At 36.5% G+C, this 16221-nt stretch overlaps 1 protein-coding gene across 1 annotated transcript; it reads right to left on the bottom strand.

The window, feature by feature from the left end:
• Positions 1-1580: 1580 nt before the first annotated feature.
• On the bottom strand, positions 1581-3645 carry LOC105203163 (glutamic acid-rich protein-like). Its single transcript, XM_026130604.2, has 5 exons — positions 3450-3645; positions 2289-2366; positions 2151-2216; positions 1694-2076; positions 1581-1589 (listed from the first exon to the last, which is right to left on the bottom strand). Exons 1-5 carry the CDS (start codon positions 3643-3645, stop codon positions 1581-1583), a joined length of 732 nt encoding a protein of 243 aa, XP_025986389.2.
• Between the last annotated feature and the right edge of the window lie 12576 nt (positions 3646-16221).

The following is a 16221-nucleotide window of genomic DNA, read 5'->3' on the forward strand; positions in this document are numbered from 1 at the left end:
TTGTCAAATTCAAAATTATGAAATTCGTGCAAATCATCATATCATTGTATTCATAAGAACATCCGTTCTACACGCTGTATCTCGTCGAGAATATTCTGACTTGTTGGCTATTTGAAAGTACGAATACGAGAAACTTTGACGGTAACGATGATAATATTTTGTATGCGAAGCAAATAAGTTTTTGTCGTGGTCGTCCGTACACGCAAAGAAAGGTCGGACCAAGCAAATAGTGAGTTTACCGGTCTGATCCGATGGCCGTTTTAAATCGTCGATGACGATACAGTAATTAGTCCATCCGAGCCAATAAGACATTTTCCCGCCGAATGTGCTTCTCCCGGCTTTTCTTCGCTTAAACCAGAGCAGGGAAGTTCGCTCTTTCTGCGAGAGATGAGCAGATTCGATTCGAGAAGCGGTGCAAGAAGTTTTCATTGTATCCATAACCGAGCGACAAAAAGTTGGGAAGTGTCGGGAGCCATAAGGCGCGCGCGTTTGCGTTCGTTGTCGACACGCGTTTATTGAATAAAATTGCGCGGACGCTCTTGTCAATTAACAAGACAGAAACATTATAGACCATTTTGTGATTAAAGACGAGTAATTGAGACTTTAATTATAGTGAGTGATCACTCTGTCCGCCTTCTCTTCCTTTCCCGCCTCCCATTTTTCTCATTACACCAGAAGTTACGCTATCGTTTTCGCTCGCGCTTTCGCATCGGACTCGCTCTCGTAATCGCACGCTCAGGGCTGTATCTAGTCCGAGCGCCGATAAAATTAATCGCTCACACAGCTCTCGCTCGCGCTCTATTTGGAGTGAATTTCGGCAATTCAACGCGCGTATCACGCATCATTAAACAATATTTTATTAATATAATCTATATTACATAATATATTCTTTTATAATATTTTTAAATTTGTATCCAATAATTGTTCAATTTATTTTCTATATATCTAACTATTAAGAATTAAATACGTTTTCTAATAATTTTGCATGGCCTTCTTACTTTTATTATAAATAATATAATATAATATGATATGATATGGATTTAAGATGATTTATTGTAGGTAGTAAAATAGAACAGTAGAGTTAAATAATATGTTCTATAAAGCTTCACAGTAAGTAGTATGTTAATATTTGCTACAAAATGTACTGAATTTCAGTACTTTTCATAGCAAATAGTTTTTATAATTTTTCACATTAGTAGTTTATATTAAATACTTGTACATATGCATGAGTATTTAATATAAATTAGTGATAAAATTACTGAAACTACTTGCTATAAAATGTACTGAATTCATACCAAATAGTTTCAATAATTTTTACACCAGTAGTTCAGTAATAAATTATTCCATTTACAGTAATCCACTACTGTAAACTACTGGCAAAAATACTACTGCCAGTATTTACAGTAATTTATTACTGAATATTTCTTAGTAATTTTAGTACTACTTTTCTATAAAGGCTGACGTAAGCCAAAAGGTTGGAGCGTATGCCAGCGGGTGGTGCTTCTTCTGCTGGCGGCGTGGAGTAAAAAATCCTCTGAAGGTTATGAGTCTCCTCTATAACGGTTTCCCTTTTACAGATTTTAATTACCCTGACCCGAGAAAAAAGTGACAAACATAAAATATGTCGTCTAAAAATTATTTTATTTCAGTTGAAAATAAAATGAAAATAATTAATAATAATAATAATATTTACCGTCATATTGGGTGAAGAAACTTTCTCATTTTCTCCTTCCTCTGGCTCCTTCTTCTCCTCCTCATCCTGCTCTTCCTCGACTTCATCCGAGCCGGAGCCGGAGCTAACACATCCTTCATCATCTTCCGCCGCTTTCCCCTTTCCTCTCTTTTCATTATTGTCGTCGCCTTCCTTTTCATCAATACCGTCTTTGTCTACATCCTGCTCTTCTTCTTCATCTCCGTCTTCCTCGTCATCATTTTCATCTTCTCTATCTTCCCCTTCTATTATTCCCCTTGCTTCTTCCTCCTCATCCAAATTTTCATCTTCCTGCTCCTCTTCCTGTGTCGGTCTCTCCCATCTTTCTCTTTTTCTTCTCATCTCCTCCCTCTCGTGTTTTTGCACTAGAAAAAAATTTGATAAGAACAAAGTCAGGTAAATGTATGGTAGTTTGTTAAGCTTTTTGGTTTAATCTTACTTGGGGAATATAAATTTATATCGGATGGTATTCCGTCATCTTTTGCAACGTCGTTTTCATCATCATCTAAAACATAATAATTCCAATTATTATTTTATTATTTGTATAACACAATATTTTGTGATTTAAAAAATTTACCTGTTATATCGATGACAGGAATATTCCGTTGAGTGGGAATATCCTCCTCCGCATCCCCGACTTCAATTTGTGGCCTCCCTAAAAAATTTATATATTTTAATATTAGATAAAATTGCCAATTTACAACAAGAGTCTGCTTATAGTAGGAGAGCCGACTGCACAAAACCCTCCCTCATCGAACATCCAGCTAAATTTTATTCGAATAGATAGCTTTTTTAGTGGTTAACCCTGTGCCGGGTTTTATATGCCCTGAAACTTGACCGAAGTGTTAAAAAAAGGGCCACTTCCGGTATGATTTTTTGAGATGAAACCCCCTTAAAGAACATCCGGCTGAAACTTGTGCCAATCGATTCAGGATGTCAAGCACTTTGATAAAAAAATATGCTGCCACCCCTCACCTTGACAGGAACCATGGCAGCAACCCTTAAACGTGACATATTTTCGTACCGTACCTCCCTTACAGAACATCCGATTTTTTTTTTTTTTGGAAATGTAGCTCGAACATTCCTGAACATAAAAAAACAATGCTGCCATCGCTGGCCTTGACCAAAAATTTTTGTGCCACCCGTAAGTCGCGCGACTTTTGGCTGCCAATTTGTAACGGGTCATTACTTCTCTCACAGAACATACGGGTAATCTCTTGCCATGTATTTAAATAGAAAATAAGACAATCTTTGACGAGAACGATCTTAAGAACCGACTATGAATACCGTCCATACTAGCGCGAAAATTCCCATCGAATATTTTGTGGAAAAAATAGTTTGTGATAAACAAGCTGCGCGTACATTGGTAGAGGTATGGAATGAAACAAGGTAAGTTCATATAACATTCACGTATTTTTATTTCTTTATTCTTATTCTTATTTTTTTGTATTTAAAATCTTAAAAGTAGGATATAAAACATAAATATAAATGGAATAAATTACTTTTACTTCGCCAGTTAAATGATAAACAACAATGGAAATATTAATCGACTCTACTGGCCATTATAATCGCCAAGACAATACGACCACGATTTGGTTCGATTATCGGCATGTAATCTTTGATACTGATATATCATTTAAATAATTAAATTTAGGGCAAAAAATATTACCTCAGCCAGGGCCAGTAGAGTCGATTAATATTTCCATAAATATAAATCACGAGAATTTTTTTTAATCACTATCGCTGTCGGAACTATCGACAGTATAGTCCTCGTCGTCACTATCATTGTGCTCTATAACTAGTATATCTTCAACTCTTAATGGAGTTGGATCTCCGTGGAACCATAGTGGCGTAAGTTTATCGTTAACGACAATCCATCCACATTCTTCTGACTTAAATTTAACGCAGGTCTCGCTTGTAGCATCTAGCCACATCGCATTAATATAAATAGTGCGAAGAATTTTTTGTTTTAATGTTTTCCAACATGGTGGAATGATATTTGACTCGAAACCTTTAACTTTTGTCAGAAAGTGCTCTTTGTTCATATTTTTCGAGTATATTTTTTGGAATATCTGAAACCTCGCTGCGTCGACACTTATGCAATTTTTTATATTGTACATCAGACAAGTGTACTCTTGGATCGTCTCTATTTTCTCGTCGTCATAAATATTTATAGGGTCGTTCAAAGCAGCAAAAAGTGTCTGATACTTTATATTTTTTGTTAGCAATTGAAACGGTCTGATTTTTCCTATTCGATGGAATGCAGCCGTGTAATCGCATCCTGTGTACGCGTGAAAAGCTGGCAAAGCGCGACAAACCTGTGCCCCAAGAACGTTCGCCAAATTTGTGCAACTGATGCAATTTAGGTCATTTTTCCTGGGCGTTGTGCTTGACATCCATATGTGCAAATGCGGAAATTTGTGAATGTTGCCTAATAAAATTATGAGAATATCAGTGTCGGAAGCTTTAATCATTATATTTGAATGGTTTTTCAATTTACCAATGTGGAAAATGACACGCGTATCCGCCTCTTTGTGGTGGCATGTGTAATCTGTTTCCTCTTTTTTTATCACGCGGCCGTCCACAGCGACAAACGAAAAACACCTTTCTTGGATGGTTATAAAAACTTTTTTATTTAAAATAATTGAAGCCATCGCGTTGTTTTCCCAATACTCTGATAAAAAGAGAACTATTGCATCTTTAAATCTATAATTTTTTAAACTTTTGTGGAAATCAGTTGGTCTGGTTTGTGCGGGTCCTTTAATAGCATAAGGAATGTCCTGTTCTTGTCTTTTCTGTCGTTCGCTATCTTTAATTGACGGAGTTATATACATGTCAAAAATAAGATGTATTTCGGATGCATCTGTGTTACAAATTTTTCTCAAAATTAATTCTGCTATTTTATCGAAGGTTTACGGGATATTTTGACCGAGGAGATATAAAAAATAAAACCCATCGATTACATCAACGTCAACATTGTTTGGTCTTGATGATTCAATTTTCGACTTTAGGTGTTTTGCTAAGGCGGACTTGTCGGTTTTGTACATCTCACTAGTGTATTGGCACAAAGCTGGCGGCGCGGCAGATAAGGGGTATCTAAAGCATAATTCCAAATCAATTTTCTTCTCAAGAGCTACTGCTAAAAGTTGCCCAAACATATCTCTTTCCATTTTTATGAGGGCCTGTTTGCTACCGTCCCGACTTTTTTGGGTTTTCTTGGCACAATCAAACGTGAAATTGAGTATAGAATTGCGCGAGATCGGTTTGTCAAATCGCTCTGTGCTCTCATTGCATTGTTTAATGAATTGGATTTTTTGGGATTGTCCGATGGATTTGCTATTCAATAAAAAACTTGCTACCGAGAAAGACGCTGCTCTGCCTGTTGAGATATTAAATAATTCATTAACATCAATATCCGGATCAAAGGGATTGAAATTTTGCTTGACAGTAGAGACAAGTTTATCAAGTTGTTTCCTATCTTTTTCGATCCTACTTCTTTCAAGTGAGTGCGCGACGTCATCTTTGGGTGTAATATCAATTTCTTCCGACAACAGCGAAATGATTCTCGTTCGCAAACTATGACTGAAAGCCCAACGTTGCCTTGCTGAGATAGAACTAGTAAAATGAGAAATTCCGGTTAAAGAATTTGCAGCGTCTGCATTAATGGTCTGTTCGAGAGTGAGATCGACAGGAGCTCGGGCCAAATTCCCGTTGGTTCTTTTGATCCCAAAAGCCCCGCGCCTGAATTCTTCTAGCAAAGGAGAATCACTAATTTTAAGATTTATGAGGTTGCTCAAATATTTAAGACTCCATCTCGCATAGTTTGGTTGATTGAATGTGAAAAATACATTTGCTATGTCAAATATAGAATCGATGTACAGTTCGAAATCACTTGTCCTTATACTCCTTGAAAATCGGAAAAAGAGATTAATACGAGTATATTCGATGTACTTCATATAAAATTGTGCAGTTTTTCCGTGAACGCCAGACAAGGTCAAAGAGCGAAAATGTTTATACTTGTTTAGAACCTCATTTAATGAAGATGGCAAGCTAGGAGACGAGTGAGGGTCTGTGGGATTGTTCAGAACGGTTTCCAAGTCTTCTGTCAATGTTTCAGGGCACACATCAATTTCTGACAAAAAACGTTCAAAATGCAATATTTGCAGTGCTCCAGATATAAGAGGATGTATCCTCTTACATCTATTGAAGTGTTTGCTCTCTATAAAACCGTTTACTGAACCGGGTGCAAGAATATCACACTGTCCTAGGATGTCAACGAGGCCGCACGAGTCGATGTACTTGCCAATGGCTTTGAAGTACGCCATTTGCATGTGAAATGCACCCAAATTAACGAAAAGTTGGTCAAAAACGGGACTATCAGTACACTGAATTTCCATAGCCTTTTTAGCTATGGCCAGATCGTACGTAACAACAATGGTATCTTGCTTACATTGCTTTGCGATATTCGCTGCAAGAGTCATAGTTTGATGCACAACGGAATATGACGTTGGAGATAAATTTATAGGAGGTAAGTAATTAAGTTTTTGTTTTTCGCTGCTGTCTAACATTGTTTTGCAATTATAGCCCATCCACATTGGAACAGAAGTAATTTGCGATAATGACATTGCCCAAATTAAGTCTTTGATTATAGCGTTCTTTTTCGTGCTGTTACAGTCATTTTGAATTTCAGTGATACTTTCAAGAGGCAACAATGCTATCGCTTTGCCAGGTTTTTTGTAGTACGCAACCGTATCGTGAGGAATTTCTTCAAATCGGCGCCTTTTGCGAAGAGGCCTCCGTTCAGAAAAACTGTCACAAGAAATTTCACTGTCCGTTTCTGTCTCAAGTGCTTGTGGAGGTGATGAAGGCGCAATAACGTCATCTTTAGGAAACTGATATATAATTTCGACCGTGTCGTGTAACGTGTCTTTACCACTGGATGTTTCGACAAAACGATCATAATTATCAAACGCTACATGAGTGCAAAGCTTGTCTGTAACATCTATCCCGGGCGGAATAAGTTGATTTTCGGAATAAGCAGTGTACGTTAGCTCGGTTTCCAGCTCTTCCGCAGAAGTATACGAAACTGTATGGCCGTATTTATTTAGAATCGTGAGCGCTTTTCTACTACTTGTTAAAGATTTCATAGCCAAACCTAACATTAAATGTTTCGCAGGCTCTACCCTTCGTTATAGCGTAAATGATGTCCTAGCACAGAGATTTTATTTTAATATAATCGTCATTTGTGTTCTTCCTACGACAGTCCGGCCCTTGAACTAGATTACAGACAAACTGGAATAACATCTCTGGAATATGACATTCCCCGCTAAAAATATCTTCGACCCGCAGTTTATCTGGTAATGGATTTTTTTCAATATTTTTTACAGAATTCCTGATTTCATATGCTAAGTCCTGTAATTTAGTTTCTTCAGCATTTTCGTTTATAACCGATTCATTCAGCAATTTACTGATATCAATTTCGTGACTGTACACGATTTTTTTATTGCAAAGCCCGCTAGACATTTCTACTGTAAGTACGTCACCAAAATTTTGCAATATTTTAGTTTGCAAGTGCTCCGGTCTATAATTTGAGAAGTCGTCTTTACGATATTTATTATCGGACACTTCCAATAATAAAGCCCTATATTTTATATATAAATCGTGCAGATAGAAGACTCTTTCTTTTTTGAGAATTTCTTTGCGTATGAAAAAAGAAAGGGACTCAAAAGCAGATTTGTGGATATCCCTTATTTCTTGCCAAGTACTTGCATCTTTATTCTCAATTGCCTTCTCATATGACTTTTGATAATTTAATATGTAAAGTGAATGATAACAGACTACATCGCAAGTTTGTAGTTCATTACATAGTCGCGTGTCTTGCAACCCTTCCGCGTATTTCTTAATCTTATTTATCAGATCGACAGAATGTGATGTTCTCGTAGCAACTCTCTTTACACCTACTCTTTTTATAACTACCTTACAAAAAATGCATACATTCGGCGTACCACCGGGGCGAGGAAAAGCTGTCGACGGTGCCTCAATTTGCTGCTGAATCCTTTGCGTGTCTCTTGAGGAATGAGAGCAAGAGGCCATTGGTTCATCTGCCATTTGCTCGTCTTGAGCAGTAGAAGTGGACGATGTCAATGAAGCTGTCATCTCCTTAATCTTTGGCGTGGACGTGACAAACGATACCTGGGGATGGCAAAAAATAATTATTTTTTGTGTATATTGCATGCGAGGATTTCCATCCTTTTGATACTAAAGTATGACCGTTTATAAAGTACTTCATGTGTAGTTATTTTTACAAATTAATTTATGGTATATTTTAATCAAATTAAATTATGCAATAATTTAAAAAAAATGCATGGAATAGTTAAAAAAGAAAGTTCTTCATGAATTACTTTGAACAAAAGTTCTTTATAGAGTAGATCTTGAAAATCAATGTATGATATTTTAAACGAGCGTTATGTATGCAAAAACTCAAAACATATTTTAAGCACAAAAAGTAGTACTCTATAAATACACACGTTTTCTGGCTTCCAAAGAATATATTTTTCTAATACCTCTGATGCGTTAGACGGTTCTGGCGTGCAATCGCGTGAAAGGTGTGCAAGTAAAGTTCCCTGCTGAAATGTACTCGACATATCTTCCTGTACATCCACGACTCGCTGTAGTTGTCCTTCGGTATTACCGGCCGGAGACGAAGTCGTATCATTCTTACAATAAAATAGTATTATTTTATTATAAAAAATCGCGCATTTTTTTAGATTCACGATTAGTCACTTGAAATATAGCGTCTCAGGCTATATCATGATAAATTTTTAGTTTTCTCCCAGTCATAAGGGAAATAAATTTAAATAAAGCAAATAAATTTTAAATTTAATAAAAAAAAACAATTAAATATTAATATTCTATTTTCGTATACTTACTTTCTCAGTCGGATACGCTGCATCGAATTCTGCTTTATATTTTTGCTTCAGGATATTAAGTTTCCTGTAACACGCAACATGGTAACTGAATTCGCTGGCCGTTTCACGAGAAAGTTCCAAGTCACCATATTTAAAGTTTTTGCCTCTCCTAAAAGCTATTATATTCAAACACCGTTGCAATGTATCAGTGGTGAAATCAATAACGTCCTCGCATGCACCACAAACAAAACACCTCTTCATGATTGAAAAACTGTAGCGATGAGTGAATATTACAACGATCCACTCTGTAAAATTTTTAACGTGACGACGTCTCAACACGAGTGTGACCGTGTAACGCCGCAGACCAAACAAACAAATGAATGTTATATGAACCTACCTTGTTTTATTCCGCATCTCTAACAATGTACGCGCAGCTTGTTTATCACAACACAAGAGCACTTTCTGACAAAAGTTAAAGGTTTCGAGTCAAATGTCATTCCATCATGTTGGAAAACGTTAAAACAAAAAATTCTTTGCACTATTTACATTAATGCGATGTGGCTAGATGCTACAAACCTGCGTCAAATTCAAGTCAGAAGAATGTGGATGGATTGTCGTTAACGATAAGCTTACGCTACTATGGTTCCACGGAGATCCAACTCCATTAAGAGTTGAATCTCCATAGAGCATAGAGCATAAGAGCATAATTAGTCATAGAGCATAATGATAGTGACGACAAGGACTATACTGTCGATAGTTCCAACAGCAATAGCGATTAAAAAAATTCTCGTGACTTATATTTATGTTTTATATCCTACTTTTAAGATTTTAAATACAAAAAAATAAGAATAAGAATAAAGAAATAAAAATACGTGAATGTTATATAAACTTACCTTGTTTCATTCCATACCTCTACCAATGTACGCGCAGCTTGTTTATCACAAACTATTTTTTCCACAAAATATTCGATAGGAATTTTCGCGCTAGTATGGACGGTATTCATAGTCGGTTCTTAAGATCGTTCTCGTCAAAGATTGTCTTATTTTCTATTTAAATACATGGCAAGAGATTACCCGTATGTTCTGTGAGAGAAGTATTGACCCGTTACAAATTGGCAGCCAAAAGTCGCGCGACTTACGGGTGGCACAAAAATTTTTGGTCAAGGCCAGCGATGGCAGCATTGTTTTTTTATGTTCAAGAATGTTCGAGCTACATTTCCAAAAAAAAAAAAAAAATCGGATGTTCTGTGAGGGAGGTACGGTACGAAAATATGTCACGTTTAAGGGTTGCTGCCATGGTTCCTGTCAAGGTGAAGGGTGGCAGCATATTTTTTTATCAAAGTGCTTGACATCCTGAATCGATTGGCACAAGTTTCAGCCGGATGTTCTTTAAGGGGGTTTCATCTCAAAAAATCATACCGGAAGTGGCCCTTTTTTTAACACTTCGGTCAAGTTTCAGGGCATATAAAACCCGGCACAGGGTTAACCATTAAAAAAGCTATCTATTCGAATAAAATTTAGCCGGATGTTTGATGAGGGAGGGTTTTGTGCAGCCGGCTCTTGGACTATTATGTCTCACGCCTAGCGAATGCTAAGCTTACATGCGGGTACGGTACCCTGGATCCTCTTCCGCGCGACGGCGCCTCCGTTCAACCGAGAGCGCAGTGGGAGCACGCGGTAGCGACTCAGCGCACGCTACAAGACTTTCAACTAAAAAATAAATATAATTAAAAAATATTGTCTACAAAACTCTTACATTTTAATATGATTTTATATTGTCTTACTTTGACGATTTTCTGGTTGACGCAGGAAATCTGCTATCAGACCTCCCTCATCACTTTCGTAATGTCCATTTGTTTGTCGAGTTTCAATGTGACGCCGGAGAATATTCCCCAACGTCGCGTCGCCGTTACAAAATCCCAACCGGTGCATACCGCATAGCAATGTGCTGGAGCACACACTTGTGAACTTGTAGAACAGCGCATAGTTTGACTCGTTATCAATGCTAATTTCATAAAATAGTGCCCCTTCACTATTATCTGATTAAAATTACAAGCAACAACAAAAAACTTTGCGATAATGTCGCGCACCATTTTCACTTTTTGAGTGCACTCACTTGCCGTACCACACGAAAATGCGTCTTGCAATTCGAGAATACAAAAGATGAACAAACGTTTAGTTCTCGTACAACTCATTTTATAGCTTTTAGTTTCTATTATTTGAAAAAAATGTAGAGGAAAAACTTACCTCAATAACTCCACCTTTTCTTGACCTAATTGGAAATTTTCAAAAAAGTCACGAAGGGAAGTGAAAACTCAGTTACATAACTCTACCTTCTTTCGAGCTGATTGGAAATTTTTATGAAAGCCCAGGAAGGGAAGTGAAAACTTAAATAGCTCCCCCTTCTTTCGACCAGTTTCAAGAATTTTCTCAAAAAGTCAGGAAGGTCAGGAAAAAAAAATAAATGTATCTTGTCTACGTCTCCGCTTTCTCCTGTTTTAAAATTCTTTACTCTAAGTAATATATCACCTCCCACCTTCCTTCAAGTCAAAAAATTTGTTGACTATAAATCCATCAAAAAATAATGTATTTTTCTAAAAATAAATTCAAAACTTTTTCCTACATTTAGAATTCAGTCTCTGGAAAATCTAGAAAATTCTAAAAAAAAATCTATAAAATTTTAGAAAAATCTAGAAAATTCCAAAAAAAATCTAGAAAAGTTTTTTAAATTTCTCAGTTACGTGAGCAATCGCGTTTTTTTGTAATGTCATAACGTTACAACATTACGATGTCACAACGTCGCACACGGAGTCGACGTGGTTAGTTATGATTTGAACTCAAATTTATTTGAGTCTCCTCGTTCGAAGCGACAATCTCGTGGACAAATAAGGTTGTATTTTTGCCGGTTAGCCAAGTGTCTTTTGAATTAATTTTATCAGACAAAAGAACGAAGAAGATGGCCAACCAAAAAGTTATTATTAATAACACTGTGAAGCGATCGCCGCATCCCAATACAGCCAGGACAAGCGTCGACGAGAAGAGAAGCGAGCAATTTCATATCTTGCTGACAATATCATATGGACTTAAGGCAATGCTGGAGCGACAGCCAAACTCCGAAGGGTTTTGGCCCTCATTTAGACGGAACTAAAAATATCGATCTGTCGGTAATACAATCGAATTACCGACAGATCAATATTTAATTACAATAAGATCTACCTTACCATCAGATCCACAATCGGTTCTCACTTCCACAGCCATATAACATTTCGATGCCCGGGACCAAAAAAATCATAAAAATCCGATTATTTTGGATTTTTATAATTTTTATAATTACCAATTTTGTTATTACTTTTAGAACCGAAATTAAACAATTTGGCGCCCAGGAGCATAAAAATCATAAAAATTCGAAATATTTGAATTTTTATAAAACAACATAGCACTTGGGACTACAAAAAATATGGAATGTGTGCTAGATTATCTTTTTGTTGGTAGGAAGTAGTGTAGCTACTTCTTCTGATTTGCAGACGATAACAACCGTCCGTTATCTATAGCTTGTAGTTTTGTTATTACAAATGCTACAGACATTTAGCCAACTCAGGACAAACGCTTTTGGCAGTAAATTAAAAATATTTTTAATTATAACATAGAATGAGCCCCTCCATCGCCCATTCTTGTGAAACGCAACCAAATTTTTTAGTCGTTTCTCCGTTTAGGTGCCTAAGCTGTAAGGAAATACTACTTTTTAAAAGCAGTATTTCTGTCCATGTAATATTTTACAACAATATATATGTACGTTATACACATTATACATTATATATACATTTTGGACGATTATATCACATATACTTTTTGGAGTGTACAATTACATTTTCGTATGAAAGTATTACAATATTCTTTGAAATAATATTTTATTCAAAGAATATTTATTGCCTCGAAAAAGGCAAGAGCATTTTTATTGCAACGATAGAAACAAAATGACATCTCATTCTACGTCTTTGAAATACGTTTCCTTACAAGGATTTCTTCCTAAGACTATATCCGTTGCAAAAGCGGCAGCATATATTCCACAAGTTGTAACGTCCGGTTGCGTTTGAATTTTTTCAAAACTTATATCGGTAGGTACAACTTGTGGAAAACGGCCACTTATGTATTCTTTTTCTTTCGTCGGCCATTTTTTCGTACGTACAGCCAGGTATGCTGTCATATACATACAGTTTGATACCGTCGAAATAAATACAACGCTAGTGATCAGTACAAGTTCCTCCTATTATTTGTACACTTTTATTACAACTGGCTAGAATTATATTTGGATATTCTATGTACAATACGCTTTGTGTTTCGAAACAAGAAGTTTCTTTGATAATGTGTAAGAATAGATCCAGTGAATCGTCGTTTAATTTGCTATATTTAGTCAAGACATTTTTTTCTCATCAAACAAAGAGAAATGTCACGTTCTTCTAAAACTCCTCTGTGACTTTTTTTTTTATCTGCTGTTGGAATATATTTAGTTACATTAGTTATAATGCAATCGTCTTCCTTTATAACAGCAGCATTTGTCTCGATTGTAATATTACTTTTTAATCGTTTATTGTCAATTGTTTCGTTTTCTTGTGAAAACTGTTCATCGATTGATGCTGTCCTTTGTCGCTTTGTGTTTTGATTTATTTTATTTTTACACGACTTTTCTTTTGCTTCTATAATATATTTCGGATCTCTGATAGGCATATGTCTATTAGGCCGACTATTCAAAATTTCAGGAAGCAAACATTCATTATAAAAACGTGTTAAGCAAGGCAACGTATTATTTTGCCAAAAAACGTTGTCTCTATTAACACGAAATATTTTAATGCTTTTCGGCGTCCATATAGCAAAAATGCAATAATCACGCCGCGTTATGTTCAGTTGACACTGCATTTGATAAAAGAATCTGTGATTTCGATTTATCATATTAGGATCTTTTTTATCACAAACACCTTTCCGTTAAGGCAGTCTACGAACAGCTTCCTCTGCTGTTAAATTTTCTGCTTGAAAAGGACATTTGATTTCTGATATTAAACCATCTTCATCCAGAAGTCCGTCTGCAGAAGCACCCAAGCATGGATTGTCACAATCGGCATGGTTTTATATCTTTTTTTAATTCGACAGATAAATCTTGTTTTGCCTTTTCCTCCATTTCGTGACCATATTTCATAGCTACAGTATCAATGAATGAAGGAAACAAGATATTCTTGACAGTCGTTGCACAAGATGTCTCAAACAATTCCAAAATTTGATGCTGTCAACATTTCTTTTCTCAGCGATAGCCAATATTCGCATTTACCTTGCTCTCTGGTATCGCATTCTACTTCTCTCCAGTTTCTCGCGTTTTCAAACAATTTTTCTATATGCTTTTTTTTTAAATTGTTTGAATATGTCAGGGGAGAGATCTAGTTTTAGCAATTGAGGTCCATAATAAGCATCTGTTCCTTTGTTTATTTAAAATTTTTTTGGTTGTCCTTTTGCTTTGTGATATTCTCTGGTTCGAGCTACTTTTATTTGTTGTCGCTTCTTCAGATTCTCGATAACAGAAGGAACAGTCTCACATACATTTTTGTGTACTTCTGTGAGAACTTGTTGCGTGTTATGTTGAATAACAGCCGCTGCTATTCTGACATTATAGGAACCTCGCATACCATAATTAACGCGCTTTCCACCAATTTTTTCGCAGATTATCGAATTAAACGCTTCTACACAATTGTTGTTCACATTGAGCAACAAACTATCGGTAAAAACGCTTATATATTTGATTACATCCTATATCTTAGGGTACAGACCGTACAATTTAAGATGCGGAACATAATTTCCTTCATTTGGATCAGCGATGTTTTCGCATTTACGACCACGTTCCTCACATCGCTTGTGTTCACCAAAAATATGGCTAGGAACGTTTAATATATCCTCGCGTAATTTCGTAGCTGCACAATGCTGAGGTTTTTTTTCTTCCCTTCTACGCTCAGCTACTTCCTTCTCTTTACAAATTTTTAGAATGTTTCCATTCACAATATTTCGTAATTTCGTAAATTCACGATTTCTACGCAAGTTTGGCACAGTTGTCTGTGCAATTGCTTTCAATTTCTTGCATAGATTTCGAAGCAAATGATTCGTGCATTCTACTTTATTCACTTTTATCTTTTGTTCGTGATAAGGATCATTATTAATGATAGACTGATATACGTTACTATCACCATCAGCAATGACTGTTCTATAAATCAGTCCGTGCATTTCAATGCTACATTTAAACCCTTCTACAATTGCATCACTTTCCATGAGTGTAGAACTTGCATTACGGTCAAAATTTTTGTAGCATTTATGGATTTTTGACTGGAGACCTTTTCGTTCCGCCATATGACATAACATGCAAAATTTGTTGCGAATGCTAACCAAGAGAACTTTCCTTGTGCGATAACCAAGAATGGCTCCAATACCGGAAAGTGAATCATAGGCAGTGCCGTACGACCTTATCACCCAACTGCCATCCGCTACAACGGTTATGTATGGAATGCCATTGGTTGTTTCATTTCTCTCCAAAGCCATTTGCTTTTCAGCTTCGCCTGCCATTTTCATGGTTTGACGAGATGTCTTCTCAAAATCATCGATTATCATTTCTCGATGTTTGATATACGTCTTTACGGACATAGATGGAATATTTGCAGATGCAAACATTTTTTGCATTTCTGTATAACCAATTCCAGTTACGATAGTTCCTGCTGTGAGAGCCGAGTTGACGTCTCTCTTATCACTCTTGGTGGGATGTAACCAAATGGTTGCTTCGTAATTGCACATTTGGCATGTATAAAAGAACTGCGTTTTAAATCTCATATGTTGGATTTTGACGAGTTTCCAGTCTCTAAACTGACACTCGATTCCTCGAATATGTTCGTCAAATACGCGATGCAGTTCTTTATCATGATAAGTATAATTCATCTGACCTTCCTCATTATTTTCAAGCTTATTTGCCTCATCAGTTTCCAGAAGGCCTGTTTTTTCGATGACAAGACTATCAACTTCTGAAAGAAAACTGTCATCTAAGCATTGTGTATTTTCAATACTGATCTACGAATTTGTCAAGTCGGGCAGTATTTTTACTGACTCCAAATCACAAACAGATTTGTTTTCAGTATCATTACATACCTTTCTGCTTTTTTCAGTTGCCAATGCCTTCAACCGCCTCCTGTAAACTGTTAACGCGGGAAGCAGCGTGGCTTAGATATCGAGGTTCGGACAGACACAGGTTTTTCAAATAATTTCCGTCGCTTAAATGCAGAAAGAAACTTTTATTTAGACCTTCTTTGTAAGTGTGTTTTTTGGACTGTCGTTCGCTTGCGACTGACTAAGAAAGGCACGAGAGTAGCGAATTGCCCACGCGAGGCGTGCGTGACGGTGGGAATAGCGATTTATGTTCCAATGCGAGAACCTTCCTCAACACTTCCGCCGTTTGAGCATTTGACAGGCTCCTTTACAATACCGAGACTAGTACATAGTTTTTGCAGGCGAACTTTGGGAAGCGCTTTGGTAAACATATCGGCGAATTGATATTCTGTGATGAGGCAAATAAGTAACTTTG

This window comes from Solenopsis invicta, chromosome 11 (genome assembly GCF_016802725.1).
Source record: "Solenopsis invicta isolate M01_SB chromosome 11, UNIL_Sinv_3.0, whole genome shotgun sequence".
Lineage (NCBI taxonomy): Eukaryota > Metazoa > Arthropoda > Insecta > Hymenoptera > Formicidae > Solenopsis > Solenopsis invicta.